Raw genomic sequence first — 16,228 nt, 5'->3', positions numbered from 1 at the left:
CTTTTAAATTAAAAAAACACACAATCTTTGGGCCCAAATACCCTGAAACTTTGTACTTTTTATTTATTCCGTGGGCACATGCAATAAATAAAAAGCCATTAATATCTCAGACTATGAAGTCTAAAGCTCTGGTTTATTTGGCATAGAATAGAGAGGATTACATTGAAGTAATGGTCTGCATTCATGATACCGGTACTTCATTTCCTCTATACACCACACAATTGACCACTTCCATTACATTTATTATTTTTAAATGATGTGCCAAACAACAGCATCTTTACGATCTCAGAAATAGCTACGACATAAATGTCCACCCATTTCTTATCATGACATTTTGTTTAGATTTCTTGCAGATATGATTGGTCTATGTATTTTTGTTTTAATTTCATATATTCTGTGTGTAATGGTTTTGATGGATTATTTTTCAGTGGTATTCTGGAACTTTCCTTTGCAAGAAAATCAGCCATCTCATTACCAAGAAGTACCATTTGAAGAGTGAACGAACCCACTTAAGTAAATAACTTTTTTGACGTAAATACGTCTATATTGAAGGGTCATTAGAAAAATCGAGATCACAGAATCATGGAACAAAAAAAATGTAAGTTTCATGTGTAACATGCCAGATGTCTCGTGGTTTCCTATACAGTTTATCTCACTTTATTCTGTATATAATGTGCCACGTGATTTTCAGTTGGATAGATGTTAAATACGTATCAGTTTGCTTTCTGTCTTGACATTTTCAGTTTCACTTTTATTTTCTTGAATTTGTCAGAGAACTATCAAAATATTTAAGTTGTTAGAAAGTTTGGCTGATATTAAGTAGGGCAGTTTATGGAAAACATTAAGTGTTAGGCCTCAGCCACAGTGCAAGCGGCTAGCGACACGGCGCGTTGTGTGGCAGTTTGGAAGAATGACAAACACATGTTAGCAAATGTGGGTGGCCATAGTATGAGGGGATTAGTTCAAGGACAATGCTCCTCATCGCTGGCCGCTCATTCTTGTTTGAGATTTTAGTGGCTCTGCTCAAAATGACAGGTCGCAAACTGTCAAAAGAAGAGAAGGAGGTTCTCATTTCCGAAGTTCAAACGCATACATTCCTATGGAATGACAGGGAAAAAAATTTCAAAAACCTGTCCATGACGAAGAGAACATGGGAAGAGATTGGAGAAATATTGAATATCTCTGGTAAGTACAATAAATTGCACTCCCAGCAAAATATTGTCGTATGTCGAAAATCACATATTTTCGTAAATTATTTACAATGGTGCTTTAATAGTTGCAGGTATGAAATTTTAATAATAGAATAGTAGCCTAAATTACCAAAGGTTTTGGTACCTATTTATTAAAATATTTTACAGCAGTATTTTACTAGCAAATAGTATATCTTTACGAATCACAATTTTCAAGTTGCGACACTATTTTAGTGGGAGTACAAAATATATTAGCAGATAATTTTTGTGCACAACAACAATGTTCTTTATAATATGCTATGATTATTATAATTGAACATATTTCAAACTTAAACTGAAGGCACTTATTGTACTGTTAAGATGAAACATACTTAATGCAAAGACATATCGTTAAAATTATGGAATTAAAATAATTATTTAGGAACTTATACCAAAATATAGACTTATCACGAAAAACTAGTAGGGCCTATAATTATGAACTACAGTAAAACCTGTTAACCGAAATAAAGAAGGATAACCCTATTTTGAAAAAGCAAAATTTCGGATAAGGTAATTATATATATATATATATAGGTATTTAAAAAAAAAAGTCGATACAAAGCATACAATTGGTACAGTACTGAATGAATGAATGAATGAATGAATGAATGAATGAATGAATGCTAGCCATGATGTCCCATGTTGGGCACAGGCTTCCTGTGATGGGGTTAGAATCCCCTCGACAGGGATAGCTCAAGTGTACTCGCTTGGTGAGCCAATCCAAGCGAGCTTGTCGTGTATACTACTTTTGTGACATGGTTAATAACCCTGTTAAGACTTTAACCAGTCTCAGCACTCTGTTCTTTGTTCATTTTTTTTTTTCACTACCCACATTATACTAACACCAGCACTTTGACAAACACTGATTGCTATTTACACTATTTAACTGATACTTTCTCAACACTGACTTTACTATTTACAAAACTTATCTCACACTTTCACTAATAATGACTTTACTATTTACAATATCTTAACATTGATTACATTACGAAATCTTAATATTGATTCGTCACTATTTCTTTAAGAATAAGTCAGACATTTTAATTTTTTTTTTGTTCATATCTTTTTTTGACAGTGTTGTCACGCCTGCCTACTTAGTGCTAGGGGTGGGTTAATCCGGCTCACGTGAACAATAGAACATGCTGTTGCCCTGGTACACATTCCTCTGACCTGCTTGTCTCCGGAAGTACTTTTATTCTGCCCTTATATTTGCCCATAAAGTGTTACAATTAAAAATAAATATAATATGAGTGTACTTGTATACATCTTAAGTAAATTTTGCATTTCATGAATACAGGATACAACTTTTTAATTTCTTTATGAATATTATACGACTTACAAGTTTTGGTTAAACTGGTTTTCGGTTTAACAGAGGTTTTACTATATAGTTTCATTGCAATTTATGTGTCATTGAAATAATCAGTGAACTTCTCTCTTACTTGTCTGGCAAATTCACTGCAACTATTGTTCAGACTACGATCTAAATTGGCACAAGTTTGAAATGGTTCAGTTCTTGTCAATTGTAGACTCATTTCACGATAGTGCAGATCACTGTCGCCTCCTTTTCTCATATCAGATTATGAAGGATCCAAGCACATTTGATAAATGTACAGGCTTTTTCCACATTTGTGTCAATATTTTTGTCCAGAAATCACCACTTAGTGCGCAATATTCCAAAGGCACATTCCACACATTTCCGTGCACTGGATAACCTTTCATTGAATTTGTCCCTTCTAGGTGTTAGTTCTCTCCCCGAATATGGTCTCATCAGGTTAGGCTTTAGAGGATAGGCTTCATCCCCAATAAGTACCAGAGGCACCTTTACCTGCGAATTAGGTAATTCCTTACCATTGGGCACATTGAATTGGTTGGTTTCCAACAAATTGAAAAGCGTAGAACTTGTGAAAATCCTCCGTCACTCTGTTTTCCTCCTGCCCCCACTTCAATGGTTAAAAATTTCTTGTCTGCATCAGCAACACCTTGTAGTACTACTGAGAAGTACTTGAGGTAATTAAAATAACTGGACCTGGAATTATTAAGGCACTTTACCTGACAATGTTTGCCGTCGATTGCCCTGAAACAATTAGGGAAACCCCAACGTTGATAATAATCTGTGGTCACTTGGTTTAGTTTTTCTGAAGTTGGTTGTGGCATAAATTCTTCAATGAGTTCTTGCCAAATTACCTCACATATTTTTTTCACTATTACACTGACAGTAGATTTTCCTACCCTGATGGAAAATGCTAGTGACCGAAATGATGTTCCTGTAGCTAGAAACCTAGAAGAGAAGAAATTTGTTTCAAATATTTTTTTATTTTAACATTGTAGGTCTAATTATAGAATGGATTAATAATTACAGATTTCTTAAGAATTCATTATTGCATCCAATTTCAGGAGACGTAGCAAAAACCAAGTGGAAGAACTTGAAAGATAAGTTTCGGAAAGAACTACAGAAGATTCCAAAAATGAGGAGAGAGCACCATCACATCGACATGGGCTTTTTTTGAAGCTATGATGTTTGCGAAAGATGTCGTCCTTCCTGGTAGGATAGTGGGAAATCTTTCACTCCAAAAGAGTCCATCCACATCAAGCAGTCCATATTTGGGGGAAAGTGAATAAGTAATTGGCAGCGATGATGACGTAGGCCTACCACTGCAGACCAATGTACTGTGGCAACCGCACTGGAAAGTTCTCGCTGCCTTGGGAGTCGAACACGCGTCCGGCAGAAGGGAGGACGCGCGAGAAGGCAGGCGCGAGGACAGAAGAGAGGAAGCTACGAGATGCTGGCAGCTGTGCGTGGGGAGAGAGGAAGGCCAGCACTGTGGCGCGACAAATGGCGAAGGGAGAGGGGGAGAAAACCGACTGCGACGGACGTAAAGGAAACGTTTGGAGTCCGAGTGATGGGGAGACCGAGAATCGTCCAGAAACAGAAACTTCCAGGATCAAAGGAACGAGAAAGTGTTACTTAGCAATAAATAGAAGAGCGGCGCGGCAGAGTCCAGTCCAGTTTAGTTCAGTCAGTCTTGTGAAGCAGCAGTGAACGAGCATGAAGCCAGCCTTCGAAACCGGAATTCGACGCGAGGACCGCAACTGTAGCAGCCACCAGGCGAGTGCGGCGTACCCAGAAGTCTTGGGTTTGACTTGAGTGGGTCTGCAACTGTGGGAGCGTCCAGACGAGTGCGGCGTATCCAGAGTCTTTGGTTCGACGTGCAGTGGACCACAGTTGGGGGACCTGAGTTCGAAGTTCAGTGGACTGTCTCTGGAAGTCTTGGGTTCGATATACTGTGAACTTGAGTGAATGAGCTAGAAGAACTAGCCAAGGCAAACGAACTGTGAACTGAGAACTGACAGTTTTGTTTTGTAAATAGTGCTTTGTGAACATTAGTTGAGATTAGGATTACATTGTTGTTCTCAATAATCCAAGTGAATTGTCATTGTCTTCTGTGGAGTGCAATAACGAATACTGTGTTGGTCTGTGGAGTGAAATACCCATTGTTGACGGGAGTGTTTAAAATTCAGAAATAGAAAGCTATTATTGTTCACAATAAAAGTAACATTATTGTTTTGAATTAAAGTCACAGTATGTTCGAATGCATCAACGCCAAAACCGAGGGCTCGAAAATGGAAGCTAGATGCATTCGACGAGAAGATGTTGGAGCTTGAAGAGAAGAAGCTCGACATTCTGTCAAGGGAGCAACGGCAGAGTGTAGAGTTCAGTGATCCAGACTACAATTTTTTAATGTCTCTTCTGCCGCATATCAAAAGTTTAAGTGCCATGGAAAAATTAACTTTACACTGTACTTTGTTGTAAGAAGTTTTAAATGTAGTGAAGCTACACGAGTCAAATGAAAAAGAATGAAAACGATTAATTTGTAATGTTCAATTTGGTAAGTAAAATTTGTAAGTATAAACCTAGGGATGTTTTTTCTTGCTATGTAAAAGACAACTTTTGTAATCTACTTGCAATCAATGCAGCTTAATTCCATTTACACAAAAATTTAAGGACACATTTAACTATTCTTATTTTCTTTAATTTAGGGTACATACATTTGCATCATTGCTCAAAGAGTGCACGAAGTTGTGCTTTTATTTTTAAAATCTTCTTACCTTAATGTAATTATGAGCCTTTCTGTAGGGCTGATAGGCCTCTGGAACTTGGTAACTTGCTTCTGTAGTCGCGCCTTAATTTTATTCAGTAAAAAATCGAAGGTTTGAATAGACATACGAGTATACTAAAAAAATCTGTCTGGAAATCTCCGTAATTCTCCATACAAATAATGAAATTCTCCAAAAATTCCACGTTTCCTATTAATTGGATGAACACCAAATTCTCTCCTCTTCCGATTTCGAACTCTTCTTTTAAGATAAGAATTATCTAAAAGCATAGACAAACGAGAAACTTTTGAAACTGCCAGGATCTCATCTGCATGCCGCACAGCACCGCTCCCATCACTGACTGCGCTATGGCCATGCCAATGCTCTCTTCTCCCCACTCCTCTAATTTTTGACAGCGGCAACGTGCCGCTAGCCGCTTGCACTGTGGCCGAGGCCTTACAGCTCGATACAACAATCTTGGCCCTTGTCCTTGCTTGTTTGGTTTGTGAGCAAGCTGTGTGTGTGGTGTCATATGAAAGATATCACACACGTGCATAGGAGGGGAAGAGGAAGAATGAAAACAATATCTATGCTCGCAGCTGAGGGACACTCCATGTCAAGAAAATATAAGTTATGTGAAGACACTGCTTAGTCAACAGACGTAGTGGTTAGTAACAGAATGTGTGGAAGAATATTGCGTTATAGTACGTTTCTGTGAATATAACATTCATTTGTGAGGAGCTAATTAGCCATGCTACCGGTCTTCTTCTTCTGCCTGACAAGTGTTAGGCCACAGGCCTGTTACGGTCTCACATAAAATTTTCATGCCATCTCTTAGCAGGACGACCCACAGATCTTTGGCCATGTGGTACATAATTATGAATTGCCTTTGGGAGTCTACTATTACTCATTCTTTCCAAATGATGTTTCCAATTAGACTGATATTGAACAATGTAACCTAAAACTGGTTGAGTTTTTAGTTCCTTTAAAATTTTACAATTTCTTTTCAGATCCCATTTAGTAGGGGAGTAGTGGGTACAGTGAAACACAAAATATTAAGACATATGTATGCAAGTGATAATTGAAGTATTTTTAAAATCAAGTGCAATAGAAATAGACATTAAAACATGGAGTATAATAATACATAAACAAAAATGTTAATAGATAAAGGACATAATATACAATACGTGCTTGTCAAAAAAAAAATGCAAATGTCTCACTGTTCCCAGTCACGAGGGTACAGTGAGACACCACAGTGTCTATTAACGGACACTGAAATGATTTACATTTATTTCAAAAGAAAACAAAAATTTTCTGTCTCTTTATCTTGACATGTTCTGTAGGCTTATTTAGAATCATTTTGATGTCTGACTTCGAAACCATTGAAACATCTGGAACATTTGGAAAAGCGAATTTTCCATGACATTTCAAACTTTTGTGAAAAAATGAAATGAATTTTTGGTGACAATAAAGCTTATGATTATAAGAATTTAATATAATTCTTTATTATTTTTTAACTTTTCTTAAATTTTGTGAATAATTTTTTATTTATGAAACCATTAAACTGTAATGTATCCATGATTTTAAGCTACAGTTCCGAAATTGGTTACTAGTATGTTCATTTTTAATGTTAGTTACTGGTAAATGGAATATAATTACAGTTTGTTTTTGTAAATCATTGGTACATGGGAACAGTGAGACGTCTCAGTATACCCTTCAATGCAGGGGCGTATTTTGCGGGCTACCAGCGGTAGCCCAAGGAAATTACAAAAGGAAAAGTTTATAATATAACATAATGTAATAATTTTGTATTATTAGTTTTACCATAGTAATTAAAATTAAAGTAATTGTTAGATATATTTTGTGTAATAATAGGGTCAGCGGTAGCCCAAACCCTTTAACCAGTATACGCCTCTGCTTCAATGGCATGTCTCACTGTTCCCTTCACGTATAGTTCATTTAAAAATGACACCATCACTTCAAAATAAAACAAGAAAGACGAAACTTTGCCAAACATAATCTCAAATACCATAGTGTTAGGTAACAAAACATTCATATTTATATCTTATTTGTATATCCAATATAACCTTCATTAAACACAAGCCAAAATTTTACTTCTAGAGTGAAAAGTAATGAATTATTTTTTTCATCACTCACCTTTATAACTAGAATCAAATCGAGTATGAAAATACTGTTACTTTACTCATGCAACATACAACGCCACTGTTACCAACATCTCAACATCAAAATTTACCATCTAATAAAAAATGTCTCACTGTTTTTCCTGTCTTATTGTACCCACTTCTCCCCTATAGCCGCTGTTCTTCGCATGAATTGCATTTGACAAGCCGTTATTCTGCTTTTATCTGCCTTCCTCAGTGTCCATGCTTCGCTGCCATTGGTCATGCCAATGTGTTGTAGAGACGTATGCGGGTGTGTTTCTGAACCAAGGATGGTTTCATCACACTATTTATAATGCCCATAACTCTTGTGTATTTATTAATTTTCTGTGATATGTCCAATTGTTCAAAAATGGAAAGATTGTAACCTAAATATGGGAAACTATTACATCTTTCTCATATTTTATTATCGAGACAAATTTTACTTTGTATTGGGTATTTCCCACAGAATGCCATAATTTTTGTTTTATCTGTTGAAATTTCCATATTGTATATGGCTGCTACTTGCTGCAAATTATATATTGACCTTTGGAGGTCGTCTTCTGAAAGTGCTAATAATACCAAATCATCTCCAAAGAGAATTGAATCCAATTTAAGGTGTCTGTTAATTTGTATATATCCATGGCGAGTTTGCTTCCACTCTTTAATTATTCGGTTCATATAAATAATAAAGAGAATGGGTGATAATCCACATCCTTGTCTTACACCAGTATTGATGGGTGTTCAGGATGATAGCTTACCATCTTGTTTAATTGCTATTTTATTTTGGTTGTATATGTTATGAATGCTACCAGTACAATCTAAATTAGGCTCCCAAACACTGCATAGTCAATGTAGAGAAACTGTTTCGAATATGTATGAATATATAAAGAAAGAAGCCAAAAATAAGGAATTTGTGACATCGGCAGAGCATTTTAAAAGTATACAAAGGGCACAAAACTGAGTGTCCGACACCACTAGGGTATCAGAAAGAATGATAAAAAAAAATCATCCATGAATGCAAGCAAACAAAAGCCAAGGGACATCATTTAGGTCACCAGGCAAAAAACACATTGTCTCGAAACGAATAAGAGATACTGACGATTTTGATAAATGTATGATTAGAAGAACAATAAAAGATTATTATGTATAGGAAAAGGCTGCCCCAAAAATTGAAAAATTGTTGAAAGGTAGTATACATTTTGAGGGGAGTAAATCATCACTTAACAGGATTTTAAATGGAAAAGAACTAAAACAAAAAGATCATTACTACAGTACAACTCCAATTCTATACAAAATCCTTCACAGAAAGAGCCCACCTCTTTTAGTTCATTAAGGTCGCAGCAATGCAGGAGCACTTGCAAAGACCCATAATCATTATAGTACCACAATAAGTTGTTGTTGTTTTCTAATGCCAGGTGTTTGACAATAAAGTCATTTGACCTCTTGCAAGTACCACAATAAGTACGCAGTGTTATACGTATAACATAATGTTTGCTTTAATTCCAAACACAAATTACATCTTCATAAACTTATAGTTTTATTCTGTCCTTAAAGAAAAATAAATAGCATATTACAAACAGCTTTGATAAGAGTCGCGCCTGTAGCATAATGACTGGTGGATTATACATAAGGTTTCTTTATTCAGAAGTCATCCTTTCGACTTCATGTGCAAGTAATTTATTCCAGCATGTCTTCAGAGTTTCAGTGGAAATTTTAGCCCAGCCAGCAGCGACGTTGTAAATTGCGTGAGAACAGTTCTGATTGAAGGTATAGACAGTAAAGGAGATAGTAGTGGCAGTTCGACTGAGGAAGAGCCCACATGAGAAAAAATTGAATGAGGAAGAGACAATATCTGGTGTTGAGCAAGTTGAATAACTTTGGATAATTTAAAAATAACTGAAGTATAATACAGTAATACCGTATAATTAATTATAAGTAAAATCATTTTCATAACAGTATCTGACAATTCGTGTGTAATGTGTAGTGATCTTTAAGATGGAGTGTACCGCAACATAATAACTATCTCAGAAATGAAGTTTGTATTAGCTAAGCATATCAGAAGGCAAAGTAGCTGAATGACAATATTTGTTCAATAATCTATTAAGAGTAAGCCTGCATCTACTTGGTTTTTTTAAATGATTGGTAAAAGGTAAAGTTCACCCTATTACAGACAATGGAGACCCAATAGGTAGCAAAAGGTTAATGTTCCTCCTGTACAGACAATTAGCATTAACGGCAGCAGGAATGTCAGTCCTATGTGCCCACCATCTTTACTCCCAAGGAAATACCATTGGTACTCATTTTTGTTAGTCTTACTCAATATATGAAAAATTAGTTTCGAAATCCGTAAGCAGATCTTGAGAAATAATTAGGTGCATGATCATTAATAAAACTGAAGTGTGTGTTTTTGAGGAAAGAGAAAATGTTAGGGAAAGAGAGTGTATGTAAAAAATTTGTACATACCATCGAGGAAGATGTCACTGCCAAGTTCCTTGTCCAACCAAAATATGGATGCAATGGGACCTGCAATAAAATGCAAAACATTTCACACTTATAGAAAAATAACAATAATAATATTTTAATTTAAGAATTTTGTCGTACTAACAACTTTCTACTGTTAAAGAAAACTACAGTAAGTGGTAAATTACATAGGTGACGACATTCTTGATGAATGGAAACAAGTAGTTTATGGGGGTTTTCGAACTGGACGAAACAAAATACTGAACACATTATGTTTTGCAGATGATATAGTTTTAATTTTTGACAAAGAGGACAGGCTACAAAAAGCAGTTTATCAACTAAACAAAATATGTAAGAATTATAATATGATAATATCAAAATAAAAAATTTCAACATATTTGTGGAACAATAAGACGTTCATTGAGGAATAAAGTAAGAAAAGACACGCAGCTAAGATTTTACACAACGATGGCACTACCAGTGGTGATGTATGGAAGTGAGGCCTGGGTCCTGAAGGAAAAAGAAAAGAGTAAAATTCAGGCAGCTGAAATGAGCTTCCTACGGGCTGTGAAAGGTTATACACGAGAAGAACATATTACAAATGAGAAGATTAGAGAGGAACTAAAAGTACAACCACTTCTACAGCAAATAGAAGAATATAGATATAATTGGCTGGAACATCTAGGGAGAATGACAGAAGACAGAATACCGAAGATGGCAATGACATATAGACCTAGAGGAAGAAGAACAATAGGAAGACCAAAAAAACGCTGGATGAACAGATGAGAGATCAGAACAGGCGAAGACCTAATCCGTGAAAGTAGATGATGATGATGATGATGACTAGTTTCGACTTATTAGTAATCCTCAGAACTAGTGAGGTCCTTGCTTCTTCTGGTTTCTTCAGTTGTTTTGCTGGGAGGGGGGGGGGGGGGGAAGGTGCGCTTGTGAGTGTGCAAAACTGACGAAACCGAAAGAAGCAAGGATCTCACTAGTTCTGAAGATGACTAACACGAAGTCAAAACTAGTCAATTAGGTAATTTAGTACTCAGTTTTCTTTAACACTAGAAAGTTGTTAGTATAACAAAATTCCTAAGCAATACAAAATGTTAAAATTAAAAGTGTACAATCAAGATGAATCTTTTTTTAGAGACTATTATAACGGAAATTAGTAATATGTTGTTGATATCTTTATTCACGTAACTAATGGTATCCAATGACTCTGTCTCCCATATTTCTTGTTTCCACTGTAAACTTAAAATTATCATGTCTTACCATATCCTGACTGAAATTAGATGCTTTTTTTGTTGGTCATACAGTAGCATATTTCAGCCACCTTTTAGACTTTCGTCATATTTCCATAATTTTTATAATCAAGTCATATTTTATTCTTTTTTAATGCATTTGCTTATCAGCCATCTAGCAACAGATTTTGCTCACCCCTGAATTTTTGCTTGTAACTTCTTAGAATTTTCTTCTAAATCAGTAGAGAATAGTTATCTTAACAAAGATAAATTAATTGCATCAGTTTAAAAACTCTTCATCAAAGCTCCACTCAAAGCAGAAATTTAAGGAAATTGCTTCTCGCTCCCCAGCCCATCCTAACACATTGAGAAATGTTGCTTCAAACATAATTCTACTACTGAAACTATAGGGGAATTCAAAATGTACAGACTCAAAAACAAAATTTGGGCCTCAGTAAGCAATCAGCATGCACAGTATGTTATAACTAGAACTTTGAAAATTCAGGTGGCCCATGAGCATATACAGCATGAACTGGAACTTGGAAAATTCAGGTGGCCCATGGGTATGTGCAATATGTTATAACTGGAACTTGGAAAATTCAGGTGGACCATGAGCATGTGCAGTATGTTATAACTGGAACTTGGAAAATTCAGGTGGACCATGGGTATGTGCAGTATGTTATAACTGGAACTTGGAAAATTCAGGTGGACCATGAGCATGTGCAGTATGTTATAACTGGAACTTGGAAAATTCAGGTGGCCCATGAGCATGCACAGTATGTTATAACTGGAACTTGGAAAATTCAGGTGGCCCATGGGTATGTGCAGTATGTTATAACTGGAACTTGGAAAATTCAGGTGGACCATGAGCATGCACAGTATGTTATAACTGGAACTTGGAAAATTCAGGTGGACCATGAGCATGCGCAGTATGTTATAACTGGAACTTGGAAAATTCAGGTGGCCCATGAGCATGTGCAGTATGTTATAACTGGAACTTGGAAAATTCAGGTGGCCCATGAGCATGCACAGTATGTTATAACTGGAACTTGGAAAATTCAGGTGGCCCATGAGCATGCGCAGTATGTTATAACTGGATCGGTAATTTTAGAAACAACGTAACTCCACAAACATAAAATTTTCACAAATGACAAAAAACTAATTTATGAAAATTTGCAGGTAGCTACTTCAGTGGAATTTTTGCACATTTAAAGGAACTGTTAAACAGATTATTTAACCTTTAATGCAAATACAAAATATAATATATAATGTATTAAATTTAAGCCCAAAAGTTCAGGACTTAGCGTATGTTGTTTATTAACTTAACACAAAATATCAGACAAAGTGTTTATCTTATATTGTAGTTTCATTAAATTCCAGTTTATAAATAATAAATAAATCAAAGAACTGTTACAAACGACACTTTTTTACATTGTAACTGTCAATTACTAAACAAAATTATTTGAGATTATTACATATTTGACATGAATGTTCTCATTTTTTTACATAAAGATTTGTGCATGAAAATTAATTCATACAGTTTAGGTTTACATTAGTGTTCAACGTAAAAAAACACACTACTTTTATGAATTATTTTTCAAAATGTCAGTATAAAATGATTTCTGTTTTTCAGGAATATAATGCAAAGATTTTCTTAAGGTCACTCACTTTAGCATCATTTAGTTTCAGTTCATCCCTGTAAGCCCTAGTTTGTGGCAAAGTTACATTCCGTTTACCAGTATCTCGAAAAATGAATGTGCTCAAAAATGGTCCCAATAAACGGTGCTGTTATTACAGGTCCAGAGAACTCTTTTGTGCACTTAAATTATCTGAAAGTACTTATTTGAAATGAAGTATGCTTGTCTCTTGGAAGATGTTCAGTTTCTGAAGAATTAACTATCTTCTTATAAAGATGAGATCACTAATCTTTGAAGTTCATTATAAGGTGAGTGTCCACCATGTCCACCACGGTAACAGAGAACTTTCGGAAGGAACTTGATTTTACTATTATTTCACAAACTTCCTTTGGTCATTGCACAGAAAAGAATGTCCTTGTAATGAAAAAAAATGCTTGATGACATTGAAACGTTCTGTTTCTGTCAATGCATTAAGAATCGAATTACAGTATGGTTCCTATTCTGGCCCCCGCAACTATCTAAAAATAAATGCAGTTCTCTGCCATCTTTGGACAATACATTGTCTATGTAACGTAAGAGGAAAGACATGACTTCATTTGAGTCCTGGCCTTCTTTAGTTTCATCATAGATGTAAAAATGAAGTAAAAGTGCTGCCACTGTTAATAGTAGAAACAACAGAACTACAGTAGTTCCATTGTTTCTAAACTTACCACGATTTTTTACTGGCAGTATATGGAAGATAATAGCCGAAAATTGCGTTCCTTCCATACAGAACTACGCAACTATGTCCAATGAATGCATTAAAATAGAAAACTAATTTTGCGGAAAAGTAAAGTTACATTGTTTCTAAAATTACCGATTCAACTGGAACTTGGAAAATTCAGATGGCCCAAATTTTGTTTTTGAGTCTATATCTTTAGTTAAAGGTTTCAATGGTGGTGAAGCTTCCTCAATCAAAACTGTCAAGGCACTATTTTCAAGTAGCACAATGTACGGGAACCTCATTTATATAGCGATATTTTAACACAATGTCAACAACAATAATTAACTTACACAATTGAAGAAACTGGCGTTAAACTCTGTGCTGGGCTTCAGCTTGTGAAAAGTGAATTAAAAGGTGCACGTGTTGAAGTTGGTGAATGTGTTTACACAAAACTACAGTGTGTGATTGACCGTAATCAAGAGTACTCTACACTCTGCAAGATTGGTGCCATTCTGTGGTAAATCGGCAACATTTGATGAAGATGAGCCTGAATTCAACAGCAATGATTATTTCAGATATGCTCCAATAACATCCTCAGATGTTGAGCGTAGATCTGCCCACAGAAAACATAAGATCATTTTCATTTGAAAGTTTTAAAATGTACGTGATTTGTTAATGAACTTCTGTATGACATTCCATCGTTGTGTAATACATATATCAAAACTGTCTATGGCACATATAATTTTATAGAAAATTCTTTGTGCACCCAAATAAATCATAAATATTGGGTGTACACTACATAAGTGAGCCATTCATTTGCCTGTCCACTAGAGACCATGGTAAGCAGTGTCAGTTTACTGACATTATTACATGATACAGTAAAATCCCTTGTAATCAACATCCAATTAAATAGCAATACCAAAACAATGGCACTTTTGGCTGGGTAAAACAAAAGGATCTTTATATCTGCTACATTACTACAGATACTAAAACAAATGCTTATAGACAACACACCACAAGAACACATCGAAGAAATCAACCAAATTACAGACATCATCACGAAGCAAAACTATTTCACTTACAACAACAAATACTACACCCAAACCGAAGGATTGCCCATGGGATCATCCATTTCTAGCATACTAGCAGAGATATTTTTACACAACCTAGAACAAACATACATACTCAACAACGACAACAACAAATATGCAGACAACATAATATACTGGCACAGATACAAAGAAAACAAACGACAAATACACAAACTACACCAATGTGAATAATTTTTTTTACGTTTCCTTTATCAATAATTTGATTTACTTCCTGTTTAGCTGAAACCAATCGGACTCCTTTTGATTTTGCTGAAGGTGAATTCACATAAACAAAATACACCCAAAACTTCAATACACACTGGAACTTGAAAACAACTCCATAAATTTCCTAGACATCACCATAACAAAAGTTGACAACAAACACACTTTCAAAATATACAGAAAACCAACCAGCACTACCACACACATACACAACACATCCAACCACTCCACACAACACAAACACGCTGCATTCAGGACAATGGTACACAGATTACTCAACATACCCATGGACCAACAACACTACAATGAAGAAGGGAACACAATCAAATACATAGCACAAGAAAACGGTTACAATCCAAACATAATAGAAAACATCATAAGGAAGACAAAACAAAAATTTAACAAACACGAAAACACATAAAATAAACACAAACACATGAACACAAGAAATACTAACACTAACACTAACATACGAAAACAAAAACACACATAAGATCGCATCCTCATTCAGAAAGCAAAAATACAACATAGCATACAGAACAGAAAACACACTACAAAGACACCTCAACACACAAACAACACAAACAAATAAATACAACCACACAGGCGTATACAAACTCACATGTAATACTTGCGATAAATTCTACATTGGACAGACAGGCAGATCATTCCAAACATGATACAAAGAACACATTAAAGCAATAACCAGAGGACACCATACATCTACATATGCCGAACACATAACTAATACTAACCATACATACAATAACATAAATACAGACATGGAAATCCTACACATTCAACCCAAAAACCAAAAACTCAACACACTAGAACAATATGAAATATACAGACACACTAAAACACACCCTAATCAAATTCTCAACACACAGATCAATTTCAGAATACACTCACTATTTGACTCCACATTACAACACACAAATACACTCTTACAACAGGCAGCGATATCAAGATGACACTATGATCCAGTAGGTTCTGACAATGGTGTATATACCAAAACAGGTGTAAGCCCACATGTTTAAATATATAACACTAGTAAGTTGCCCATTTATCAATCTTCTGTATTATTTGTATTGAGTTTTAATAAAAAAATCCACACAGTTTTTATGTGATTAAAAGAAACATGGAATCTCCTGAGTGCTACAACGTGAAAATGAAGCAAAGAATATTTAAGACAGAGGAAAGAGAAATAATCTATGTGGCAACTGAGCCTCTACTGACAGCAACATGATGTCACTTCCTGTTTAGTTGTTTGCTTCATAAAGTGAAAACGAGTAGAGTGCATAAACAAGTGAATAACTGACTTATGTATACCCAATGTTTATGATTTATTTGGGTATACAAGGAATTTTCTATAAAATTTCATC

General features: G+C 35.3%; 1 protein-coding gene across 1 annotated transcript in view; it reads right to left on the bottom strand.

The window, feature by feature from the left end:
- The window catches only part of LOC138691230 (zinc-regulated GTPase metalloprotein activator 1-like), a 344,216-nt gene that overhangs the window by 311,751 nt on the left and 16,237 nt on the right, over nt 1-16,228 (bottom strand). Inside the window, exon 4 of the mRNA XM_069813038.1 lies at nt 9,950-10,009. Coding sequence (XP_069669139.1) covers nt 9,950-10,009 — 60 coding nt within the window. The remainder of the gene's footprint in view (nt 1-9,949; nt 10,010-16,228) is intronic.

This window comes from Periplaneta americana, chromosome 16 (assembly GCF_040183065.1).
Source record: "Periplaneta americana isolate PAMFEO1 chromosome 16, P.americana_PAMFEO1_priV1, whole genome shotgun sequence".
Classification (NCBI taxonomy): domain Eukaryota; kingdom Metazoa; phylum Arthropoda; class Insecta; order Blattodea; family Blattidae; genus Periplaneta; species Periplaneta americana.
This window is presented reverse-complemented; position numbering and strand designations above follow the sequence as displayed.